The 23,823-nt window shown below is 41.4% G+C and overlaps 2 protein-coding genes across 2 annotated transcripts in view; both read right to left on the bottom strand.

Annotated features, from left to right (window-relative positions):
• opn8c (opsin 8, group member c) overlaps positions 1-6,080 on the bottom strand; it is a 10,540-nt gene extending 4,460 nt beyond the window's left edge. The window contains exons 1-4 of the mRNA XM_061092023.1: positions 5,993-6,080; positions 3,116-3,409; positions 2,638-2,969; positions 505-951 (exon numbers count right to left, since the gene is read on the bottom strand). Of these exons, the coding sequence (XP_060948006.1) occupies positions 505-951; positions 2,638-2,969; positions 3,116-3,409; positions 5,993-6,080 (1,161 nt within the window). The remainder of the gene's footprint in view (positions 1-504; positions 952-2,637; positions 2,970-3,115; positions 3,410-5,992) is intronic.
• Positions 6,081-8,029: 1,949 nt separating this feature from the next.
• The window catches only part of ppp2r5a (protein phosphatase 2, regulatory subunit B', alpha isoform), a 29,880-nt gene continuing 14,086 nt past the window's right edge, over positions 8,030-23,823 (bottom strand). Inside the window, exons 3-13 of the mRNA XM_061091039.1 lie at positions 18,554-18,655; positions 18,349-18,441; positions 15,262-15,392; positions 13,361-13,420; positions 12,296-12,404; positions 11,515-11,568; positions 11,314-11,364; positions 11,120-11,239; positions 10,797-10,924; positions 10,617-10,718; positions 8,030-10,369 (exon numbers count right to left, since the gene is read on the bottom strand). Of these exons, the coding sequence (XP_060947022.1) occupies positions 10,114-10,369; positions 10,617-10,718; positions 10,797-10,924; positions 11,120-11,239; positions 11,314-11,364; positions 11,515-11,568; positions 12,296-12,404; positions 13,361-13,420; positions 15,262-15,392; positions 18,349-18,441; positions 18,554-18,655 (1,206 nt within the window). The 3' untranslated portion in view covers positions 8,030-10,113. The remainder of the gene's footprint in view (positions 10,370-10,616; positions 10,719-10,796; positions 10,925-11,119; positions 11,240-11,313; positions 11,365-11,514; positions 11,569-12,295; positions 12,405-13,360; positions 13,421-15,261; positions 15,393-18,348; positions 18,442-18,553; positions 18,656-23,823) is intronic.

The following is a 23,823-nucleotide window of genomic DNA, read 5'->3' as shown; positions in this document are numbered from 1 at the left end:
ATGATGATGTAACTCACAACTTTTATCATCAATATTTAATCATCTTTACTCAAATATCAGAACATGGTGAAAACAATCCCGCACAATGAAAACTGGAGAACTACAGCATTTCACTAGCACTTCACCTAAATGGAACTAGTCCATTATTAACACCTGGCAAACAAATAGCCACTGAGAGAGAGGTCGTCTTTCCCCGGCTACATCCACACGACTACGTTTTTAGTTTAAAAAAACATCCCTGCTGCAACATTTAGTTTTTTCAAGCACCTAAAACAGAGAAGTAAAGAAACGCTTCGGGACACTATTTGCAATGGGCTGCAGAGTAGACGATCTACTTCCTGTTTACACCGGAACCTGAGGGTTGAACAGGCTGTCGCACTGCAGACAGCTCCAAACATGCTCCCTCCCAGATTATTATACAGCCTGATTATTTGACACAACACAGGACCAGCTTGTCTGTGATTTAACCTTCATTAGTCATATATTCACAAGTCATATTGAGACAGGTGGGCAGTCTTCGGCAGGTTTCTTGTCCGAGTCCGTGTACTTGGAGCCCCAGCAGACAAACACCGGCCGACAGCCACTGGCGTGCACCACTTTTTCTTTGCTCTTGGTCTTACAGTTCCTCTTTTGGATGCTGCCTCGCTCCTGGAGCTGAATGTGGATGGGGAATGGGGCTTGGTGGCCCGCACCGATGTTGACCCCCACTTGGTTCACCCCGAGCTTAGAGTAGATTGAGAGGAGCAGAGAGCGCAGCTCCCGCTGGAAAGTCTTGTTGAAGTAGAAGTAGATGAGGGGGTTGTAGATGTGGGAGCTTTTGGCGAAGAGGGCCGGGAAAACGAAGCCCCCAGGAGCCATGTACCTGTGCTCCTTGTGGAAAATGAAGAGGAAGGACACAACAGCATACGGAGCCCAGGCGATCACAAAACCCAGGCTGATGCAGAAAAACATCTGGAAGAGGAAACAACAGAGAACAGAAAGTTACTAAAATGGAAACTCATTTCCTATTAATAATTTTTCCTGGTGTTACAAAGGTTGTTACGTACAACAGTGACCTGTGAGGCTTCTTCTTTAGAAAAACTGAAGCAATCAACACGTTGTCAATCTTTTCCTGTCAAGTCTTCTCTGCAAGTCATGTGATTAATGACTAGTCTCAAGAAAAATGACAGCATTGGTCACATGGTCAAAGTACAGAAAAGCAGAAACAACATGGTACCACTTACTGATGAGGCTTCATTTACTTTATTAATGCTTAATGAGCAATGCAGGGATTTGTCAAATGATGCACAACGAATATCAATTCTGCAAATACGTCATAATTAAAACACAGAAACAGACATGTACACGCAGAGCAACAGATCAAATGAAGAATAAATGAAGGAAGCCAAGTCTTGTCAAAGAGTCAGAGTCAAGCCACAACCATCGCTAGTGCAAGTCTCCAACCAAGTACCAACTGATTTAGGACGGGTTCGATCCCACGTAACGTCGAGAGCCTTGTCGAAGTGTAACGGTGTAAATATGTTGATAGTTAAAATCCTGTCCAACTCGGAACTGCAGTCATAATTTTTTAAGGTATTTCTTTTATTTTGCCGTGTTTATTTTATTTTGAAGGGCCACAACGGGAACTTCTGGGGATTAGTGGGGATTAGTAGGGGCAACCCCTTTTTTCTCTCAGCTGCAGATACCCCAGCACTGAGTAAGTTGTGTCCCTTCTGTCTGTCAGTGTTTTAGTTGCTTATGGTTAATTTAGTGTTTAAAACGTGTTTAATAAAATGCAACTTTTGTAACTTTTCTTTTATCGATGACTGTGTCCTTTTTGTTGTTGCAGGTATGTTGTTTGTAGTAGTAAATTGTAAATCTATACGATCACGTGTTAGTCAGATGCAGATACCCCAGCACTGAATGTCCTTTTTGTTGTTGCAGAAAATAAAGTTTAATTGTTCCACCAAGCCTGCCTCACGTGAAATGAGTGAATAGAGCAGCAGTGAAAAACACAGACCGTCACAGAAGCAACTCTCCAACCAAGTCAAGTTGTTTTGTATACCTGAATTCTACCGTGTCAAATGTTTTTGCTTCAGGTCTCACATCAAGGCAAGTCTTTCTTACCTCAAGCAAGTAAAGTCCCCTGAGACAAGTCGGTCTAACAAGCAAAAGACGAAAAAGAAAAGAAAAGAAATATCACCCGGTGAAAAAGTGCGACACATGCGAAGAAGACACCGAGGAAGATGTCAAGATAATTTATGGTTATAAGAGCCGTCGCTGGTGTCGAGGTGCTAGAAACATGATCACATGACCTCGGAGGCGGAGTCAATACGTCACTTCCTGCTCCACCTCTCACCTGAATAGTGCAGAGGATTTGATGCTGTTGTGAACACATGTGTGCAGAATACCTCGCACTGTGTTGTGCATGTGTGAAAGGAAAACTCTCCGGACTTTATCCGCATGTCTGAAAACGGCTTAACCTTATTCCAGGTCAAAACGTTATACTGTTGATGCTGTCAAGTCCCATATCAAGTCAAGAGAGTAAAGTTTTACTGTGTCCGGCTCAAGTTGAATCACAGGTTCTCATAATTGTGGCATAACAAACACAAACTACAATTAAAATAAATGAGGTTCTTCTCACGTCCCGTCACTGACCATAGAGAGACGTTTTTCAGTGTGCCGCAGGTTGTTGTGGATGCCTCTGGCAGACATGGAGTTGGTGAAGCTGGACACTTGGTGGAGGATCTGACACTGGGACACCACGATGAGGAGAATGGGGACCAGTGTGAAGAAGGCGAAGGTGCAGATGACGTAGAAGGCGTCCTTTGCCGAGGTGTGGTAATTCCTCCAGGCGATGGTGCAGGACAGTCCATAAGGCTCGGGAACGTACTCGCCCCAGCCAAAGAGGGGCAAGCTGGACCACACGGTGGCGACCACCCAGGTGGCACAGCACGCTATGCGGACGTTAGCTCCATCCGACTGCACGGCTGTAAAGGTGAACAGAACCTTTTTTATATGCTCTGAGGAATAGCAAAGGCAATAAAAGTAAATCAATTAGATTCATAATAATTTAAATGCAATAAATAGGGTCATTTTTAATTATAAGCAATCGCTCCGATAAAAAGCAACTCACTGTTAAGCAAGCTGTCACAGGTCTTCAGGTAGCGTGTGACGCTGATGGCGGCGATGGTGAACATGCCGCACAGTCCGAAGATGAAGCAGCCAAAGCCGTAGTAAATGCACGTGACGTTCCCCCCCAGCCACGAGTGGTGGAAAGAGGACATGACAGAGAGCGGGTAGAAACAGATGCAGCAGAGGAAGTCGGCCACGGCCAGGTTGACGCAGAGCAGCTCCGAGCCCACCATCTTCTTCCTCCTGCGGTAACAGATGACCAGGACCAGCCCATTGCCGAGAACAGAGAGCAGAACTACAGGGGGGCAAAGAAGACCAGAGGGAAACAAGCAACAAATGAGCAAATGGACGTTAATGTGGTGAAAGACACATTAGCTTGTATGCTTCCATTCCTGTGTTGAATCCATCCTGCTTTTAGCATTGTTTTGGTTCCCTCCAATTCGGGGATTATATGGCACTTAATGGTCCAGTGTGTAGAATTTAGTGACATCTAGTGGTGAAGTTGCAGGTTGCAGCTGAATACCCTTCACCTCACCCTCCCCTACCGAACATGAAAGAGCCTTCAGTTGTCATAATAAACTCAAAAGGTGTTTAGTTTGTCCAGTCTGAGCTACTGTAACAAACGTGGGGATTAATTTCACAGAGAAGTAAATACATTTTATGTAGTTTGGGTACTTAGTCTATATTACAGGACCTTCACGGTAATAATACTGAACATGTGGTCGAAGCTGCTCAGACTTTGAAATGAGAAACAAACTGTGATCTTTTGTCAATAACACTGATGTTAGAATAATAAAGGATCGTTTCATCTAATGGTAAATGTAATGTATTTATAGAACACTTCTGAAGACTTATCGACTGCTGGAAGCTCTTTACACTACAGTCACACGAGTCACACTCGCCACACAACACCTCTAACATACAACCCTAACCCTAACACAGCCATGAGGGCTAATTCAGGGGCACTTCAGGGAGTGGAGGAGCTGGCTATTAAACCAGCGATCCTGTGGTGGACGTCACCAGCATCTCATCCTGTCTTGTATCCATCTACCAATCTCCTCCCTATGTTGGGCTTAGTACCTGTGTCACATGGTCTTTGTCTCTTGACATCAACCAACTGATGCTGTTGTGTATTATTTATATAAATCAATGCATCGCCAACAGAAACTCTCGATACTTGTCTAATGGATCCGTGGAGTAGAAGCCTCAGTAGATGGTTTCAAGTCACATGCTTCATTGCACTTTGTGGCATTGAGCCGTTGTAGAGGCTCGGCCAAGTGTACAAATATTCATAGCAGTGTTTTTCAGAGTTTCTGCTCATATATTTTTTTTATTTCAAATTAAATTGCACATATATGGACGCTAAAAACATCCAGAAAATCATCAAAAGGAAACAAACCGTAAGAGAATGAGATTGTGTTTGTTTCTTTTGTGACGAAAGAAAACTGACACAGATCAAATGTGTCCTGAACATATAACCTGAAATTGCTCCGTGCACACAAATCTACAGGATATTAGTTTAATTTATATTATTAATTTATACATTTCGTTTTGAAATCTGAAATGCTTTTTTAAGCTCCGTGTCACAGCAGTTGAAGGGACATTACTGAGACACACATACACACTCCGTAGTGTAATTACTCCAACCTGAGTGTAATTAGCGCATTGAGTGATGAATTAGTAAACAAGAGCACGTAAATCAATGGAAAACCTTCATTACGGTTGTTTGTCCATGAAGCTTCACAAACAGACTTTAGATCAATTTCATCTGAACATGTTTATTCTAAAAGCTAAATTTGTCAGACTTTTCCTTAGAACGACTTTATACATTAACACATTAAGCATTTATGCAGCATGATTTACAACTGTGAAAAAGATCACTGGCAATAACAAATAACACAATTATTCTACCCTTAGTATTTCATTATTGAAAATAACAAAACTGAATTTCAAAGAGCAGGTGGAAGTGAAGCTGCATGTGCACAGAGAAGCTGGAGGTGCACAGAGAAGCTGGAGGTGCACAGAGAAGCTGGAGGTGCACAGAGAAGCTGGATGTGAAGCTGGATGAGCACAGAGAAGCTGGAGGTGCACAGAGAAGCTGGAGGTGCACAGAGAAGCTGGATGTGAAGCTGGATGAGCACAGAGAAGCTGGATGTGAAACTGGATGAGCACAGAGAAGCTGGAGGTGCACAGAGAAGCTGGAGGTGCACAGTGAAGCTGGAGGTGCACAGAGAAGCTGGAAGTGCACAGAGAAGCAGGATGTGAAGCTGGATGAGCACAGAGAAGCTGGATGTGAAGCTGGATGAGCACAGAGAAGCTGGATGTGAAGCTGGATGAGCACAGAGAAGCTGGAGGTGCACAGTGAAGCTGGAGGTGCACAGAGAAGCTGGAGGTGCACAGAGAAGCTGGAGGTGCACAGAGAAGCTTGATGAGCACAGAGAAGCTGGAGGTGCACAGTGAAGCTGGAGGTGCACAGAGAAGCTGGAGGTGCACAGAGAAGCTGGATGTGAAGCTGGATGTGCACAGAGAAGCTGGATGTGAAGCTGGATGAGCACAGAGAAGCTGGATGTGAAGCTGGATGTGCACAGAGAAGCTGGATGTGCACAGAGAAGCTGGAGGTGCACAGAGAAGCTGGATGTGCACAGTGAAGCTGGAGGTGCACAGTGAAGCTGGAGGTGCACAGAGAAGCTGGATGTGAAGCTGGATGAGCACAGAGAAGCTGGATGTGAAGCTGGATGTGCACAGAGAAGCTGGATGTGCACAGAGAAGCTGGATGTGCAGAGAGAAGCTGGATGTGCACAGAGAAGCTGGAGGTGCACAGAGAAGCTGGAGGTGCACAGAGAAGTTGGATGAGCACAGAGAAGTTGGATGTACATACCGACGGTGAGGATGGTCAGTCCCACACATGCGTCCGCAGCCGGGGAGAGTTTGGAGGTGAACTCGGTAATGTTTTCATTCAGAGACATTGGCTGTTGCGGCTAAAAACTCCGGACTCTTGTCCAAAGGATAGAAAGTGTGTGCGTGCATGTGTGCGCGCGTTTGGACTCAGGCTCACCTTCTTTTATGGAGACCGGAGTGTCGCCATGGTAACCCTGAGTGACAGCTGAACGGAGGAGGGGCGCTGCCAGCAGGAGTTTGGCGACCTGGTGGTGAACAGGTGTCACTGCAGCCTGTGTGAGGACTGGAAACAACACTGATACTTGAATAAATAAATCCCCTCTGTTGTGTTGATTTTTTATTCCACCAAGGAGGTTACGTTTGTTTGTTTTTGTTTGTTTATTCCCGTGTTTATTTGTAAGGCTGGCTGGTTATTTGCTTGGTTGGTTGTTTGGTTGGATGGCTGACTGGTTGGCTGGTAGGTTAATCGCTCCGATGCTGGTTGGTTGGTTGGTTGGTTGGTTAGTTGGGTAGTTAGGTAGTTAGTTGGCTGGATGTTTGTTAGTTGTAGTCTTTTATCAACAGAATCACACACATTACTCATTTTTCACAAATCTTCGGAGGGATGGGACGTGGGCCAAGAAATAACAAATTCATTATTTCCCCAGAGACATGCAAAGTGTTGGTTAGGTAAATAGAAGAATCTGGATTCCCCGTAGGGTTGACTAATTGCTTGTGTCTATATGTCGGCCCTGTGACACGCTGGTGGAGCCCGGCTCTCACACACTATCAGCTGGGATTGGCTCCAGCTGCCCCCATGGCCTTCAAATGATAAACTGTAGATAATGGATGTGTAATGGAAGGGGACATTATCTTTACTCCACATTTTTTGCACTGGCCCTGCAGCTCCCACTTTGGAAACCCACAGTTCATGAGGATAATGATGCTCTAAAAACTGTAATCATTGTGTGCATGTCCAGACCCCTTCCATAAAAAAATATAAAGACCACAGTCATGTCATATATTGTCTGTCTATCCATCTATCTATCTGTCTGTCAATCTGTATATCCATCTAACTACCTACCTATCAATCTGTCTGTCTGTCTATCTTTCTATTTGAACAGGTCTGTTCTCAGTAACAGCTCCACGGCCTTCAGTTATGTCACAAGTAGAAAACAGAAGAGTATTTTATTGTTCATTCTTCATCAGCGAGCAGAAGAGACACAAAACCGTCCAACAGGAGTGCATGAATAGATCAAAATTACATAATGGTGAATATATATTGGTCACAAATACTGGAAACGTGCAGCGTTTATCGTGGCGCTCAGTGATCCAGAGAAACACCCGATACTGGCCAGCCCTGAAGTGGAGTCACAGGTTGAAAATCATGGCACAAAACTGTATGTGCGACTCCCACGAGAGGCTGGACGCTTTTACTGCTTTTATCTAACAGGCTGCGCTAAGTGCCCCGAGTGAATAGACCAGGATTTCATTTTCAACCCAACATAGCTCTCTTGGGGCACAGACATGTAGAAGTCTCCCACACCTCTGCTGCACTCAGGAGCAAGATCAGACTCTATATGGTTTGGAGTGACTTTATTTCTTCCTACAGTATATCAGTTATTTTGTGTCTCTAAAGGTGCAGGATTATGAATTTGGACCCTATTATTGTGGAGGAATGTTAAAATAAATTGGCGCATCTGTAAAATTTAAAGTTTTAGAATCACAGTAGGTTTTAATTTCCAAGAGATGTGATTTTTATATTCTTTGTGCCGTTTGTGTGGTTTTATTTTTCTTCTTTCTCCTGCTGAACTCAGGTTTATTTTGAAAAGAAACATTGATATCGCAGATAAAATGATTACCGTTTAAAGAAATGCATTTGTTATGAATAATATATAAAGCACTGGTCAGGACCTTTGTGCTGACCAAAGGCAGAACATATAATCTTGCACCACCTAGTGACCTCCATGATGTACTGCAGCTAAACAAATATTTACACAGGAAAAAAAGAACAGAACAGAACAGGCTGATGGTTCCGTTTAGAGTACAAAGATAAAATAGACTTTATTTGATGGTGAAACCTAAATAAGATCTGCGATCAGAAGACAGGTTCGTCACGCAGGCTTCTTTTTCAACGTCACAGAGGCTGGAATGCTGTACTGACAGAAAGGCATCAGAGAAGACTGGACCTTAAATATGAACTTAAGAGAGCAGACACACCCAGGCTCAGAGGGAACACCATTCAACTACTAAACAAACAAACTCTCAGGAGGTCTTTCCTATGATCTGTGGCAGTCAGATTACATCAATAAGCACGTTAGTCCACCTCCAACATCAGAACACGGAGAGTAAAAAGCGAATGCGAGGTTATAAAGTCATGATTAGAGGATTAAAGATTACTTGTAGGATTTTCTGCTGTTAAAATGAATTTCTAGATATCGTTTGGATATAGAAACTCATAGATACACAAAATCAGTTGCGTGGATTGTAAAAAAAAAAAAAACAAAGAAAAACAGCTAGGTGGTGTTAACAGCTTTGATGGAGATTAACATTTATGCTCCTATAAGCACTGACTGCACTTTCCTAGACCACAGAGACGTCACACTGTACATACAATATTAAACTGAGTGGCATTTCCCTTTAAGTAGCCTCCAAACTGACATATACACAAATACGCACTCATCTAATACACAATCGAGCACATCCTGCATCGGAAAGAAAAAATATTTGCCTCGTCAACGCTCTAGAAAAATATAGCACTGTAGGTCTCAGGTTAGTTTTTTTTAAATTTACAAATACTTCAATTGCTTGGGGAAATTTTTGCTTTCTTGCCGAGAGTTTGATGAGGTCAAATATCCCTCTTAGGAAAAATGAAGCTATAGTTAGCTTAGCATGAAGAAGAGGGGGTCCAGCTAGTCTTGTTTATTTAATCTGTACAAAAACCATAATGAAGTGTCGTGACCCAGACTATTTCCTGACTGGGACAGTTTGCCGTCTTTAATGTACACCGTTTATAAAGATGGACGACATGACAGCGCCGTGAAGCCAGAGCATCTTGATCGCGCCCTAGTGGCTGGCTGCAGTATAGCTCATAAACTCCAACTCCAGGTAAGCAGATGGGACAAGAAAGTCAAAATACTTGTGACATATAATTTTGTAAAAGATGATTTGTCATTTTATGTATTTCTTATCACACAATCGAACAATTTTTTCCAATAAATTCAGGTTTAATTCATTATTTTATGCTATAAAAACGGAGTGAAACATCTTGATTGACAGCCGAGCCTGACTCACGATTGGTCGAGTGCGGTAACGGTGGGACCACGATGCACAGACTCGGGCTTGTGTTACAGCGATTAGCTTCCTGTTTTGCTCAGACAAAAATATTTACCAACACCTGCAACACAAACAAATATGACATTTACTCTAATAATCGTGAACCAGTTTCAACTGCACAGTCTCAACTAGTCATTCATCGATTTATCAAACCATAGCTGGGATTCTTTTTTCTTTAGCGTCTTTGGCCTCATTCACCCATAACCCCAGAGATTCGTCTCCTAGCTTCTCCTGCTCCTGACAACAGCCCTTTACTACACATTAATGGACACTAACTGTTTAACTATGGGTCTGGTCCCATTTGCCCCACGTACTCCCAAAGTCTGCAGTTCATTTCTTCCTTAAGGTTTTGCACCCATGTGTTGGCAGCAAGTGGGAAAAGCACATTTAAAAAATAGACATCTTTAAATAGCTATTCAGCTCGTCTAAGTGCAGCACAATCGGAAACATTGAATTCAAGTCATAATTATTTTCGGCCCGCCCCCGTGTATCATACAATGAATAGAACAAATAAAATCCTCTTCAGTTAAGAAACTAAATGTGAAAGGATAAATCTTTGATCAGACAAAAACAATATACTGTAGCCACACTGTCACATCCAAAAATAGTCTTAGGTTGAAATATATATAATTTTTTTCTGCCAAAGAAATGCTGGCGTTCTAAGTCACTCTAAGTAGATGTTATATACTGCTGAGGTGTAATTTGTGTTTTTCCGTCTCCGTCAATCCTCCACTGACGGTCCTGCACACGGTGTCAAACCGTTACGGAATAAAAAAACATCCGGTGTCATTTGTCACGTGGAGTGCTCTCATTGGCTGCCACGCTGACGTCAGGCTCTTTGTCGTCTGTGGGGAGGGCAGCAGCGGAATCGGCGCTCTTGTCCTCGGTGTCATCGTTATTACTACTGTTGCTATTGTTGTTGTTGTTGTTATTGTTGTTCTGGAGCCCGTGGCTGTTGTTCTGGACCAGAGTGCTGTCGCTGAGCCTCAGCTCGTCCAGCTTCTTCCACAGCTCATCCCTCTCCTGCTCCTTCTTCTTCTCCCTGAGGGGAAATCATTTTAAATATTAGATATAAAAAGGACATAATTAAACTTCTGTATTTTATCACGTTTTCAATAACATAATTTAGCCATAAATAGGTGGTTAAATAACTTATTTTGGCCGCCCTTTTATAAGCACCCCTTCTAGTTGTACATTCTCTGTGAAACTCTGTGTATTAAAAAAAGCTCTATTGGGGGTTTAAGACATTTCAAGACCATTTTAAATACCACCAAGTGACGGCTACTCACCGTTGTCTATCTGCTTTATAGGATGACGTCAGCTCATCAAACAGAGTACAGTTCATCTCCATCAATGTCTTCAGCACGTTATAGACCAGAGCTACGATTGTCCTGGAGAGAGAAGCTGGCATCAGTAACAGTGTTCAACTGATAATAGAGAATAATAGTGAAATCAGCCTGAATACATACGGGTTCCAGTGCTCTTTGGAGATTCTGTAGAGGCTACCGAACATGATGGGCAGGACCCTGTCTATGTTCTCTTCGATGAGGCTGAGGATGTACTCGTTATTCCAGAAGTAAAGCGCTCGCTCTGCTACCTGAGAGGACACAGACAGAAAGATGGAGAAATTAATGAACTGGTCAATGATCCGTCGGCTGAATACGCTTCACTGCTGACAAAGGAGCGTTTGAATGGACGAGAGGACAAAAGCCTCTTCAGACCTTGATGTCAAATGGATGTGGAATGATTTGAAGCCGGAAACAAACTCTTGTGTGTCTGTTTTCATTCTCACCTGAAAGTGTGGATTGGCCACACATCTAGAAATCTGTTTGAACAGCGGCTCCTGGATCTTGATGAATTGCGTCGGCTCGATGACGTCCAGAATCTCCTCAATTTCACCGAGATACATCACCTAAGGTGATAAGACGTTTAGAGTATGAAGCAGAACGTTAGAACTATGTGTGTTTACACAGACAAACAGAGTACCTCTTTTTGGCTGCAGGTTTTAGGCCAAAACTTCAGCAGGCCACGGATCACCTGCACAGATAAGAGAATTTCTCTTTTAGAAAACAGTCGGTTGGAGTGGGTGGTTACTAGAACCTGTTACAAACTCATTTGCAGCATTGACTAATTTAGTGCTTGAGACTTTGAGCTTTGAGTGGGAGGAATGAGTTCAATAAAAAGTACCGGTTCAGTGAGGGTAGGATCCTTCTCCAGGAACTGCACCACACAGTAGGCCAGCTGAGTGATACAGAAGAAAACATATTAATGTACAGTCTGTACCCACAACACTGAAAACCCAATAACTTCATAAAACAGTGACAGTCACAAAATGCAATCGCAGCAGGATGACAAAGAGGTACAGAGGAGCCATCTGAGAGACACTTCATCAAATCGCCACGATAAAGATCCTAAACTTAAAGCCGAATAGAGCCGAGAGTTCCAGGTGGGTGGAGAAGTGGTGAATTAAACACCTGAATTAGACTAAGGAGCTCTCCTGACTTTAGACAGAGAGACTCCACAAAAAACACAGCTGAAGGTTGCTGCAGTGAATCCTGGGAGAGCATCACCAAGAAAGATATATAATGTTTGTGGGTCAAAGACTGTGAGGAGTCATTGATAGCAAAAGAGCCTGAAGTGAAAAATGTTTATCCTTCGAAATGTATTTAATCTGGACTCTGATCATTTTATAAATTCTCACTGTGATACACTGAGAATACACCATCAAATAATAAGTCAATGAGCTGGTGCAATTACATTCAAAGCCACTAGACGGTGCTGTAGTACAGAGATTAGATGACAGCGTTAAATCCTGCTCAGAGAACAACTAAAGACCGTCTGTATAAATTATCTAAAATCTTTTTTCTACAGCAAACAAACAAACACACTGTTTGACAGAAGAGGGAGCAAACATTCATGTGAGTCATGAGTGAATAATAGATATAATGCTGAAGAGAGTTTTTCCTACTTGTGCGTGGAAAAGGGCCAGTCCTTTAGCTGTGTGCAACGGGATGAGCACTTTCATCAGGAACTGTTTGTGCTCTGCCTTCAGAGGCAACGCAAAGCCGTTGATGATACTGTAAACAGAGGGAAAACAGAACAATGTCGGGTTACAGCAGCAAAAAGACAAATACAGCAGGTCGAGACCAGAGCATAGCTGTGAATATTTCCAGTTTCTGAGAGGAGCAGAAATATGAAGGGAATTCAAAGTAGAAGAGAAGAGGCCTGAGGCAACTTTTAGTTTGAGACAGCGAGAGAGCAAAAGTCTTCCACATCAGCAGAAAGAAAGCTTTCTGCAAAAGCCAATTTAAAACCTTAAACCCTGGACCTTGTCTAAAGCAAAACTATGGTAGAATAAAACAGATCTGCTCATACTGATGATTGAAAAACAAATATTGAGAACAAATTATTCAAATAGTATAAAATGTCCGAATTGCTAAATGTGACTGGAGGAAGTATCTATACTGATATTATACTACCTTACAACCTATCCTGTGTACCCCTAAACAATTAGAAAGCATTATGAATATATGTTTTTGTAATCTTGATTTCATTAATTGAAATAAATATGAAAATGAATATACATGCTCAACAGATATAATCACACAAATAATGGAAAAAATAAAACAAATAAAGTCCCTAAGAATAAAAGTGCTTTCTTGAATTATATTCACATCAGAAATATCAAAACATTTAATTAGTAAAAGATATAGAATATTATTAGGGCTGCAAACAAATATCATTGTGACAGGTTGATTTGTTGCATTGTTCAGCCTGTATAATGCCATAAATAAGTAAACAATGCTTATTATAATTTCTAAGAATCTAATTAATATATTCAGATCACTTCTTTAATCCAACCAACAGTTAAAAATTCACTCAATGGTTTATATATAACAAAGAGAAATATCCTCACAGTGAAGAAGCTCAAAAGACCCTTGAAAAATAACTAATTCAAAAATCAAATTATACATTTTCTGCCTATTTTCAACACGACCAGCTTTAAATCACATGAACACATGTGGTTACTCACCTTCCCAGGATTTCTAGCAGCTCAGCGACTCCGTTGAAGTGGTCGGTTTCATAGATGAACCTGTAACAGACACAAACATATTGACCACAGAAATCATGAAACACACCCTGGCATCACAACTCTAAAAACAGAGCTCGCTGATGGGAACAATTGATTCAGGCCGCTGCCACCACTGTGTTGTTTTTAAATATCGTCAGCCCCGCGTAGGAGTTGGATAAGAACATTTCACTGGTGTCCCATGATTCTCACACATGCAGCCCACAACTCTGTAATATTAGTCTGTTTCGCTCTCCTTCCCCCTAAAATAAATCTGGCTATTTGCATTACTAAGTCTAAAAATTGACTTTTGCTCCTGACTGAAGGTTGTGGTTTTGAACTCTTTTCTAGATAATGACAAACACTTGATAAACAGCAAAACATTTGACAAATCTGAGGTCCATTGATTTCATGTTCCATCTCCTCAATGTGTTTGCACAATTCATACGCATTATATCCTCATACGGACACTGTTGACAACAGTTGCCAAGAACTACCGATTGTCTCAAATGCCTCAATTTCCTCTGCTAAATTACTGTAATGTTCTATATTTGGGCATCAGCCAGTCATCCTGTCTTGTTTGCAGCTGCTGACTGGTACCAGACCAAACAGTATCTCAGCTGCAATTGCATCCCTGCATTACCTTCTATGTTTTTAAACCTTTACATGTTCTTGTGCCACAGTACATGTATGAGCTTCACTCCCCCCTTGTGTCCATCCCCATGGCGACAAATGGTTACTTGGAAAATGGATCATATTTAGACGTAGACAAAATGACATAAATTGCCGCTGCTCTTACGTAACTTAACGATCCATACGTCATTCACCTTCTCTGTTTGCTAACCCATGTCGCTGTGGTATGTACAGATAGAGCCTGACAACTGTGGCACTATTTTTATCGTCAGTGGCAGATGGTTAAAAGTGGGTGCACCCGTTTTACCACCTTGCCTGTTGGTAACGACATCAAGTGCCCCCTGTTTCAATCATCTGAGGCCCATCGTCACGCAGCAACAGGAGCAATAAAGAGTCAACGCGCTGCAGATTGGAATCCTATGTCTCCATGTGCACTTATTTTTCTGCTCCCTCGGAAAGTGGGATGAATTGGTGTAAAAAAATATACATTTCATCCCAAACCCTAATAGAGCTGTTAGAAGATATATTTTTTTCTGCATACATTGAATACTGCTATGAAATAGACAGTTGCACCTGGAATGTTTGAATGCAAACTGTCTGAGACTGATCGGAAAGGGTTGAGAGAGTCTTTTAGAATCACGATAAAAATGTGAAATTATAGAACGAAAAGAAGAGAACAAGAGTAGGAACCAAATCTCCGAACGTGAAGTACTATGAAGATTAGGAAAACTAGACTAACAGAGGTATACTTTTTTAAAACAATTTTCACACTAAGACAACAAAATCTTTGTGTTTCTAATGTGTGTTTCAGTTTCCAGGTATTTGAGAGGAGGTTATAACTGAAAGAAGAGAGTAAAATATCCAGAGTTCAGTCCCATTCATTTTCTCAGCATTTTTAAACCCTGCACACTCTGCTCTCATAGTTTCTCATGGAAACATCTAAAACCGGAGAAGGGACTTTTTGGCACCTGTGCTATCATACAGTTACTTAATGTGGACCAGGGTTCTTCTAATGCAAACACAGGTTGAGTTCCAGAGTTATCTGGGTAAGTTCTTGCTATCTTAGTTTCATTGTAACATACTTAAAGTTCTTATTTACAGATATGGCTATATTTGGCAGTGAGCTTGTGCGTTTCTCTAAATTCTCTTGGAATATATATTTCAATCTAAATATATAAATGTTAAATAAGCATTGCTGCTGCACTTTCCTCTCCATTATAGATTTCACTCACTTCAAGAAAATATTGTTGATCTGCTTTCTGATGAAGGCTCGTAAGCCCAGGAACTTTCCGTAGATCCGATGCAGGATGGTCTTCAGGAAGTCCCTCTCCCTCGGGTCCTCACTGTCAAACAGCTCCAGGAGCTAAATATGAAGAGAGAAAATGACAAACACTAAGTTCTCGGTCCAGATTTGTTTGAGAAGAATTTATATTATTTTCACTGGTTTGCTACTGCTTTTATGTTTTTCAGCAGGATGACAACAACCCCAACAGATTCCACAAAAACAAGACAAAATTCATGAATTTGTCCAATCATGTCATACAAGCCATCAGATATAAGGAATATCTTCAGGTTCAGATCGGTGTGATACCAACATGCCACCAGCACCTCGGCGACAGGGCTGTCCGTCTATTTTTAAACCCGTGTACATCCAGGGAAACGTGTTTTGTAACCCACACAAGTTCTCCTCCTGCAATGCGCCAATTCTCATACATTTAGCTTCATTAAACCGTGGCAGTTAAAAGGTGTAACCAGTCTTACCATAACCAATGAGCTCTCGTCACGCGAGGCAACTGGGGCAACACAACAGTTAGTTCTTTCCATTCTCCACTCAAAGTTTCTCAGATCATCACCCAAAAAAGATGTCTAGTGGTAAGCTGTAACTCTCTACCATCACCTCCAAGAAATAATGATGGAGACAATAGATGCATCCTCCTTAATTACCCTCACAACACATGCCTATTACCAGTTTTATAAATATAAACCTTTTTTGTAGACATTGAACCTGGGAAAAGGATTGTTTTGGTAAACGGTAAATGGTTTACATCATTATGGACATGACTGACGAGATGAGATGTGACTGCTCACAAGTTAATCAATGATGACAAAATGGGATATAGACAACGGACCCGACTGTTATAAAACAAAAGCTGCCAGGGTATAATTCAGAGATGCGGTTTGAGCCGGAGGTGATGTCAATATTCAATCACAATAGGTCACATTGTGATTTGAGATTTTTCTCCTGGGCCAAGAACAAGTCCCTGAAAAACCCAGTGGGATGATTTATTTTCTACTTTGAGTAAAAAAAAACAATAATAATAATAATTTCCGGGCAACATCTTTGTCTGCGAGATAAAGATAAAAGATAATTTGTTTACATCTGTGGACAAATTGGTGGAAACAATGAAAATGTTGTTACGTAGAAATCCGTTTTCCATGATGGTTTGACAAACACACTGCTGGAAACATGCAGGACTCTGATAATTTCAATTTCACACATATACTGAGAATTTGGGTAAGCAAATGTGTGAAGCACATCCGTGATCCCGACCTCTTTGAAATCTGTCGTACAGTTATACGACAAAGCTACCACCCACAGTTTGTGGAGGAAGCGAGGCACCAGTCTCACTTCACACTCACCCGATGTAGGGTAGGTCATTGCTTTGGAAATCATGCATTTACAAAACACTGCGTTTACGGTTCAGTTGCCACTGAGCCAACATATTCTGTATGTCCGGCTTGGGAATACCCACTGCAATAAATTATTGACTGTAAATGTTTTATTTTTATGAGCATCTCATTTTCTAACCAGAGAATTTCAGTTACTGCTCCTGAAGACGGCCATAACATTTAACTGAGGAAAAAACTGATAACAGAGAATAATGAACCCCTCTTCCAGGGCTGTTGGTTATGGGTTTAAATAAACAGAGAAAAACAGATGCCTCATGCCAACACACGGGCAGATACAGTCCACATGATTTAATCAGTGCTCCCTGGGGAATAAAAAACCTCTAAATACACCAGGACCATGTGTCTGACCACACGTTCTGCTCTTAGCTCCACATATGGTTGTTTTCCCATGTTGAAGGGTGTTTTTTCTGCAGCAGGATCAGCAGCACCAGAGCAGTGCTGTGTATAAAACTTATATATATAAAAAAAGACGCCATGAACTAATGATTAGGATCATGAGCTTGGTTCTAAGGAGCAGTGCTGAGAGCCACTTTCAGGAATATGTCAACGACTAAACTGCATATTTCAGGGATTCTGCAGGTTTCAACAAGTTATGTTTAAGACCATAAGTGAATGACATTTAAGATCTATGTCAAATAAGACAGATATCCTAGATTTACTTGTATACTTTTGCTACTTCAATCATTGCTTCCTTGGGAGTCTTCAACATACAACAGTTACGCCTACTTGTCAATTTACAGCATCTCCCAGCTTACATTTAAAGAATGTGTTTGTAGTAAAGTCTGTGGAAGAGTTGGAGAACAGGTTCACAGCTGATAAAATCAAAGTTGACAGCAAAACATTGCTCTGCGCCATGTTTGTATCTATTCACACCCATTACCAAAGACTGGGCAAGCAAGACAAAAACACAACAAAAGAAACGCCTTAACAAATAGTGTGCAGTGCAGATGCAAAATACTTGATGAGTAAAGGACAGGTTTTGCTTTAGTAGGTTGTTGTGGTGCAAAATAAGAAGCTAAAAACATGTTAAAACCAGGATATAAAAAACAAGGATTCCCAACAGTGAAATGTGGGGAACCTCTACTTCTTTTCCTTCCTACCCTTGTACTTTAACTCTTGTTGTGAAAATGTTGAGTTTATCTCAGAAACTTTCCTGCGCTGTGTGTATTACAGTGACTTAAGTTAACTAGACCACAGGCCTTCTGCCTTTACTGCCACCCAAACCTCCTCCTCATCTCGTAGCTCCAAGCAGCAGTTGAGCTTCTCTCCTCGTGAAGAGTAAACAACAGGCAGCTATTTAAAGCTTCCTCAAGACGCGCTCACATCATGGAAAGTCGGTGCAGGCACCTCGGATGTGGCCCAGCCAACATTTGAGGGCTCTGCGGCCCCTGTTAGCTGCTGCTCTTTTCTGCAGCTTCACATAAGACGTTAAGCATTCCTGAGGAAGGTGGGTACAGAGCCGAGAACTTGTGCCAGTGCTGTCGGCAAATGTCTGAAAACCTAATAATGATGTACGAGTAGAATGTATTGCAATAAAGCTGGTTAGGTTTGGAAAGCTGCTGACAGATTAACATATTATCAGGAAACATCTGAGGTCATGCAAAATGTTTTCAAAGAAAGTCAGTCACCTGCAGAACAAATTTCTGATCAATGTAGCGCTTGGCAATGCTGGGCTGGAAGTCTGGATTTTCTAGAAAGCGCAGCAGAAATTCGTAGACCAGCTGGAAGACACAGAGAGAAATTTAAAACAAAATAGAAATATGAACTTTGCAAGTGCTCCAACACACAATGATTGAAATCTAGTACAGACAAACTTAAGTATCAGATTCTAACCTGTATGTGAGGCCATGAAGCCTCGAGAGTGGGTTCATCCTCCTCTGGGTCAAAATCAGGGTTTTCACTCGGGGGAAGAGTCCGGAAAATGTTGGTGCAGATCTAGAGGGGGAAGGACACAAGGAAAGGGTTAACATCCCAGCAGTGCTTGAGATGACATATAGTCAGGAAACGGGTTTTCCTGAGTTATCCACAGATGTGATCCTTTATTTAAATATGCAGACACATGATGAATAGAAAGCTAATGAAGTTTTACAGATGACCTATTTTTTCCCAGCCTAACAAGGTTTCATCAAACCTACTGTGGTTTCCTGGCCTCCACACTCACCTCTAATACAAAAATCAACAGTCTATGGTCTCAATACACTGCTCTGAATTCCCCCAAACTTCTGCTTCAACTCAAGAGAATAACAAAACAAATACACTTGACACAGCTTGATAACTGGAGGGGAAAGAAACCTTATCGGGAATATTTCTAACCATGTTAAATGTCACTGAGGATGTTTGAAAGTCCCCAAAACACAGAGAGGCGCAGGATAAAATCTTTACAGATTCTGCATCTGCTGCAACCCTCGATTAAAATTCTGCACCGAAGACAATCGCTGTAGACAGGTTACTGCTGCCTCTGTCCCACCTTGTTATTTTTAGCCCGGGTAAATTTGAGAGTGACACACACACACAGAGCAGAGGGGAGCTGGAAAAGCTGGCATTATGTGATTGAGTGTCGACTCATGCTGAAGTGATAAAGACAACATTAAATTACCTATTGGCAGCTGGAAAATCTAAATGACAGTAATGGGAGAGGAAGGCAGCAGGGGAATTTTAAACTTGACATTCGCCCAAAATATGGCATAAAACCCCACAGGGGAGAATATCTTCTGAATTGACGGCACCATACCATGCATTTACTGCATTTACTAGCTTGTCTTGTCAATCAATCCAATATTATTTGTATATTAAAAAATTCTATTTTTTTCCTCAAATGGTTTAACAAGGTGAGACATCTTCTGTCCTGTGAAGAAAAACTACCCAAAAAGACCTGTATGTATGTGGACAGGCATTTGTATCATCTGCAGCCTATTTCCTTCAAGCCTGAATGAGCTGTGCATCGACGCTATTGTGCTGAGCTCTTATCCGCCTGCTTGTGAGCTTCCTGTTATTTCAGAGAAGTCTGACACCGTGGTGCAGCTGTTTCTGAGCTGATGAAAATTCCATCTGGCAAGAGTACATGTGCAGTGTTCAAACTCGCTTACACAGAGCATCTCCTCCATTAGGCAAACCGAAACAGAACCTGCATGATTTACTGTTTTATTATTCACAGAGTGATTCACTCCGTGGAGTTCGGCTGTTTGCATTTAGAAGCACTTTGTGACGACTACACGATGAATGCTGTATAAGCATTTGCCACACGAACCCACAAGTACATCTGAAAGCCACCATCGCATCATTTGGTCAGATTATCATTTCTATAACTTCCACAGTGTCTGACCTGGGCCTAACACTGCTCGGGCAGTTGGGTCCAATATCTGTCTGACCGGCCTATGCCAGTCTCTTGATGAAGCAGTGATGCAGATGAACGATCGTCTGAACTTTCTTCCAACACAAGGGGACTACACATTTCTGACGAATTACTTGAACAAAGTAACGTCAAAAACATACTTCTACCTCGCTTATGTTATGATGAAAGACACGGTCATTGCTGCAGTGGAAAGTTTCCAGAGCTACAAAATCCAGTCTAAGTACTATAAAGCCCAGTTTAGGGTTTAATAAACCTTTAACTGCATTATTCTGATATTCCCACGATGTAACTCCTCCATTGTTTTATCCCCTATGAATATCTCCTTTCGCTATTAATAATACTGGGATGTTTTTATATCTGAGCCCCCACAAACTTAGCATAGGAAGGTGAGCAGACTGTAGGGCCTGTCATACACAAGTTAAGGTTTTGTTTCCTTTAGATTGAATACAATGACGATAACTGCTGATGTCAGGGAGCACCAACAGTCCTTAGGTACGATTGTCCAACCTCTGAAACCCCAGTCAAGGCTTTATGTCATCTTTTTGCTGGTTTGCAGTTTAATTTGACCATATAACCATTCCTCATGCTTTAAATTCCCTCCAGTCAATTCACAGTATCGCAAAAATAACTACAGTTGGAGAAAAAACACAAAACAATGTTGTGGGTGGATGACAAACAAGGGAGGCATGTGAGAAATTTTCACTGAGGGGGAAAAAGGAAACGGTGATTTGTGTGCGCGAGTGAGTGTAAATGATGTAGGAGGATTCAAAAATGGGCCGTTCCTAAGTGACAGTGCTGTAAGTGAAACCAGCGTGGGCTCCATGATGACACAGGAGGCTGTAAATCTGTGTGGGGTCAGTTTGCCGCCAGTAACAACCAACACCTAGCAACGCACACGAGGCGAGAGAAAGGAAGGAGGAGGGAGGCGGGTAGATAGAGAGAGATAAAGCATGAAGAGTCGATTGGCACAAAGGATGAAAAATATGGCATAAAAGGGGAATTGAAGTTTATTGAATCTCTTTTTGGCCAACCCTGCTGTCACTGCTGTCCCTGACACAGCAAAGGAGGAATTCAATCTAAATTGACCTAACCCTAACCCTGAAAGATGTGATTTTCTAGCATATATAGTGACACTAATTATAGAGTTGGCAAAACCTCCTCTGACATAGATAGGAAACCTGGCTGTTTATACCACAGTGATCAAAGCAGGCCTCGCAGCAGCAGAATAATGGGCCGTACTTTAAACACTCACCTCTTCATTATCCTGTGATGCCAAGCATGGAGTGTCTACGAGAGCTATTATCAGGGCAGCCTTCTGAAAGTGCAGCTGCTGTTTGTCTAACCTCATTCAGGAGCCTGGACTTTCTCTAAGGCTCAACCCATGTCGTACAACATATAGACTACAAAGATGAGTGAGATTATGAAGAAAGAGATGATTATACCTGTGGAGAAGCCGGGGTCATGCATTTACACTACACTAGGTTACAAACCCGCTGACCTGCTGATGTAGTAGTCTGAGATATCACATAATATAACTATGAACAGTTTGGATACACTTCTACTGCTGTTCTCTCATAGCTTCTGTGAACCAAGCATTACTACATTTCAGTTTGGGTCATTAATCTAATAAGATATTCTGCCTCGTCATGAAAGAAAAGTGTGAAAACCGTTTTTTACTCAGTAGAACACACACATGGAAATGTACTTTGTAGTCTTGACTAGACTTCAAACTCACTACAGCACAAATCTGTTTCTGGTTATGAAGATTTAATAGAATAACTGCATTAGTGTGATTTCATTTTTATTTCTTTGTGGAGTGCTGACATGGAAGGATTTGCTACAGTGTTTATTGCCTGTGTCGGCACATTGGAAAGATTATCATGCCATGTTGCAGACAGAGCACAACGTCCCGTCATCTTCCATTAATTATTTACCACAAGCTTCAATGTTTATGTTCAGGAAAAATTCACTCTGCTACTCTCCAGACTTTCGAAATGATGAGCATTAAATCATGGTGAATCAGCATGTAGGTTAAAACTGGATAAATAAAACAGGGTTTGAGAGAGGGCTTTAATTGTGCTTCTTTTGTTTAAGTGGACTATTTTTGATTGTCTTTTTTTATACTTTACAATCACACAAGGGAGAAAGCTGGTATTTATTTACATTCTCGTGTCCTTTGCTGCCAAAACTATCTAGAGAGACGGTTCAAATAAAAATGGACTCTATGTCCAAAAGGTGAGTGTGTTTGATTTAAGGGTGAGACTAGCACAGCAACAAGGTACAGTACTGCTGATACACACTGTGCTTTGAACACAGACGCTGCAACAGTTTAAACATTGACACCAAATGCTTTGTTAGTTGGCCATCAACGTCTTATTTACCTTCTCTATCCCCATGTAAACAGCGGTTGCGCCATGGCAGCCGTACCCGATGACAGCTTACACTGCCACCGTTATGTTTTTCTGGACAAGATATTATATTACATCCAAGTACTGCTGCTGTTTATGAGTGTTAACTTTAATTGGAAATGACCCGTTTCTGAACTGCTGTAATTACATATACTTCACACAGCATACAACATGTAGCTCTGACACAAATTTATCCATTAAACTTGTATTTTAACTCCCTGACAGCTGCATAAAAGTGATGTTTGCTGAGGGACTAGCACTAGATGTGACTGAATGGTGCTTATACTTATACTATATATATAGGTGAGGGCAAATCATATAAGAGAGCTGCTACATGTACATTCAATGAAAATTTAGGCTGCAAAGTAATTAACTTTTTCTCTCCTTGTCTAAATTATGCCAGGAGCCATTTAAGCAACATGGGGGGAAAAACCCTTAGAGTCTTAAAGACAGGTTTCTACAGATAAAGTAAAGATTTAAGTCATTTTAAAACCTTTGCCATACCAAATAGTAATCTAAAGACTCCTTGACTCATCTGTGGACGTACGTTCTCATTGTCTCCAATGTGTTGATCTGCAGTGAGGAGTGAGTCGCTGCAGCAATGATTAATGTACTGACTGCTGTGCTGTAAATGTTACACATGAGTCATTATTACACTGTAGGAGGGAGCTAGGCTGCTCAGGGCACCTACTACACAAACACAAATCTATAATATGTTGGCCAATGATACTTCACACTGCAGGGTGTTGGTTTGTTAAACAGACAGTCGGTGTAACAACAGCAAACTGAGATACATGTACAGTATATCTTCGGATAAAAAAGAAAATATAACTCAATAATTTGTGTATATAGATCTTATCCAAGTTACTATTTGCCACATATACAATAGATGGGGGATGACAGCAAGAATTAAAGGTACGAATCCATTGCAATCCCTTTCGTCACTTACAGTAGCATGTGTCGTCATGGAAACTATCATTGCCATAAACATTATGTGACACACTAGAGAATATGAATATATATTGGATTTAATTATTAGTTTGGATCTAAATTGACATTTCAAGATGTAATGACACTAAAGAAATGTTCTAATTTTTTTTACAGTTCATGTCCTTAAAAAGTTTACAGAAATGCAGAAACTTTTCTGATGAAGCCTGCGCATAATAGATGTGTGGAGGGAATATCTCTGACCTTAACTTTTAAACATGAACTGCAATATTAATGTTGCCGCAGAGGTTTGAAAAAGCAGCGTGTTTAGGCTTTGTTGTGAAATAGCCACAGGACATCCTGTGTGACAGATACTAGCATTAGATTAGTGAAGGTGATCTAAGACTTAAATAATG

Source organism: Limanda limanda, chromosome 18, assembly GCF_963576545.1.
Source record: "Limanda limanda chromosome 18, fLimLim1.1, whole genome shotgun sequence".
Classification (NCBI taxonomy): domain Eukaryota; kingdom Metazoa; phylum Chordata; class Actinopteri; order Pleuronectiformes; family Pleuronectidae; genus Limanda; species Limanda limanda.
The sequence above is the reverse complement of the archived record's forward strand: the minus strand, read 5'-3'. Positions and strand labels throughout refer to the sequence as shown.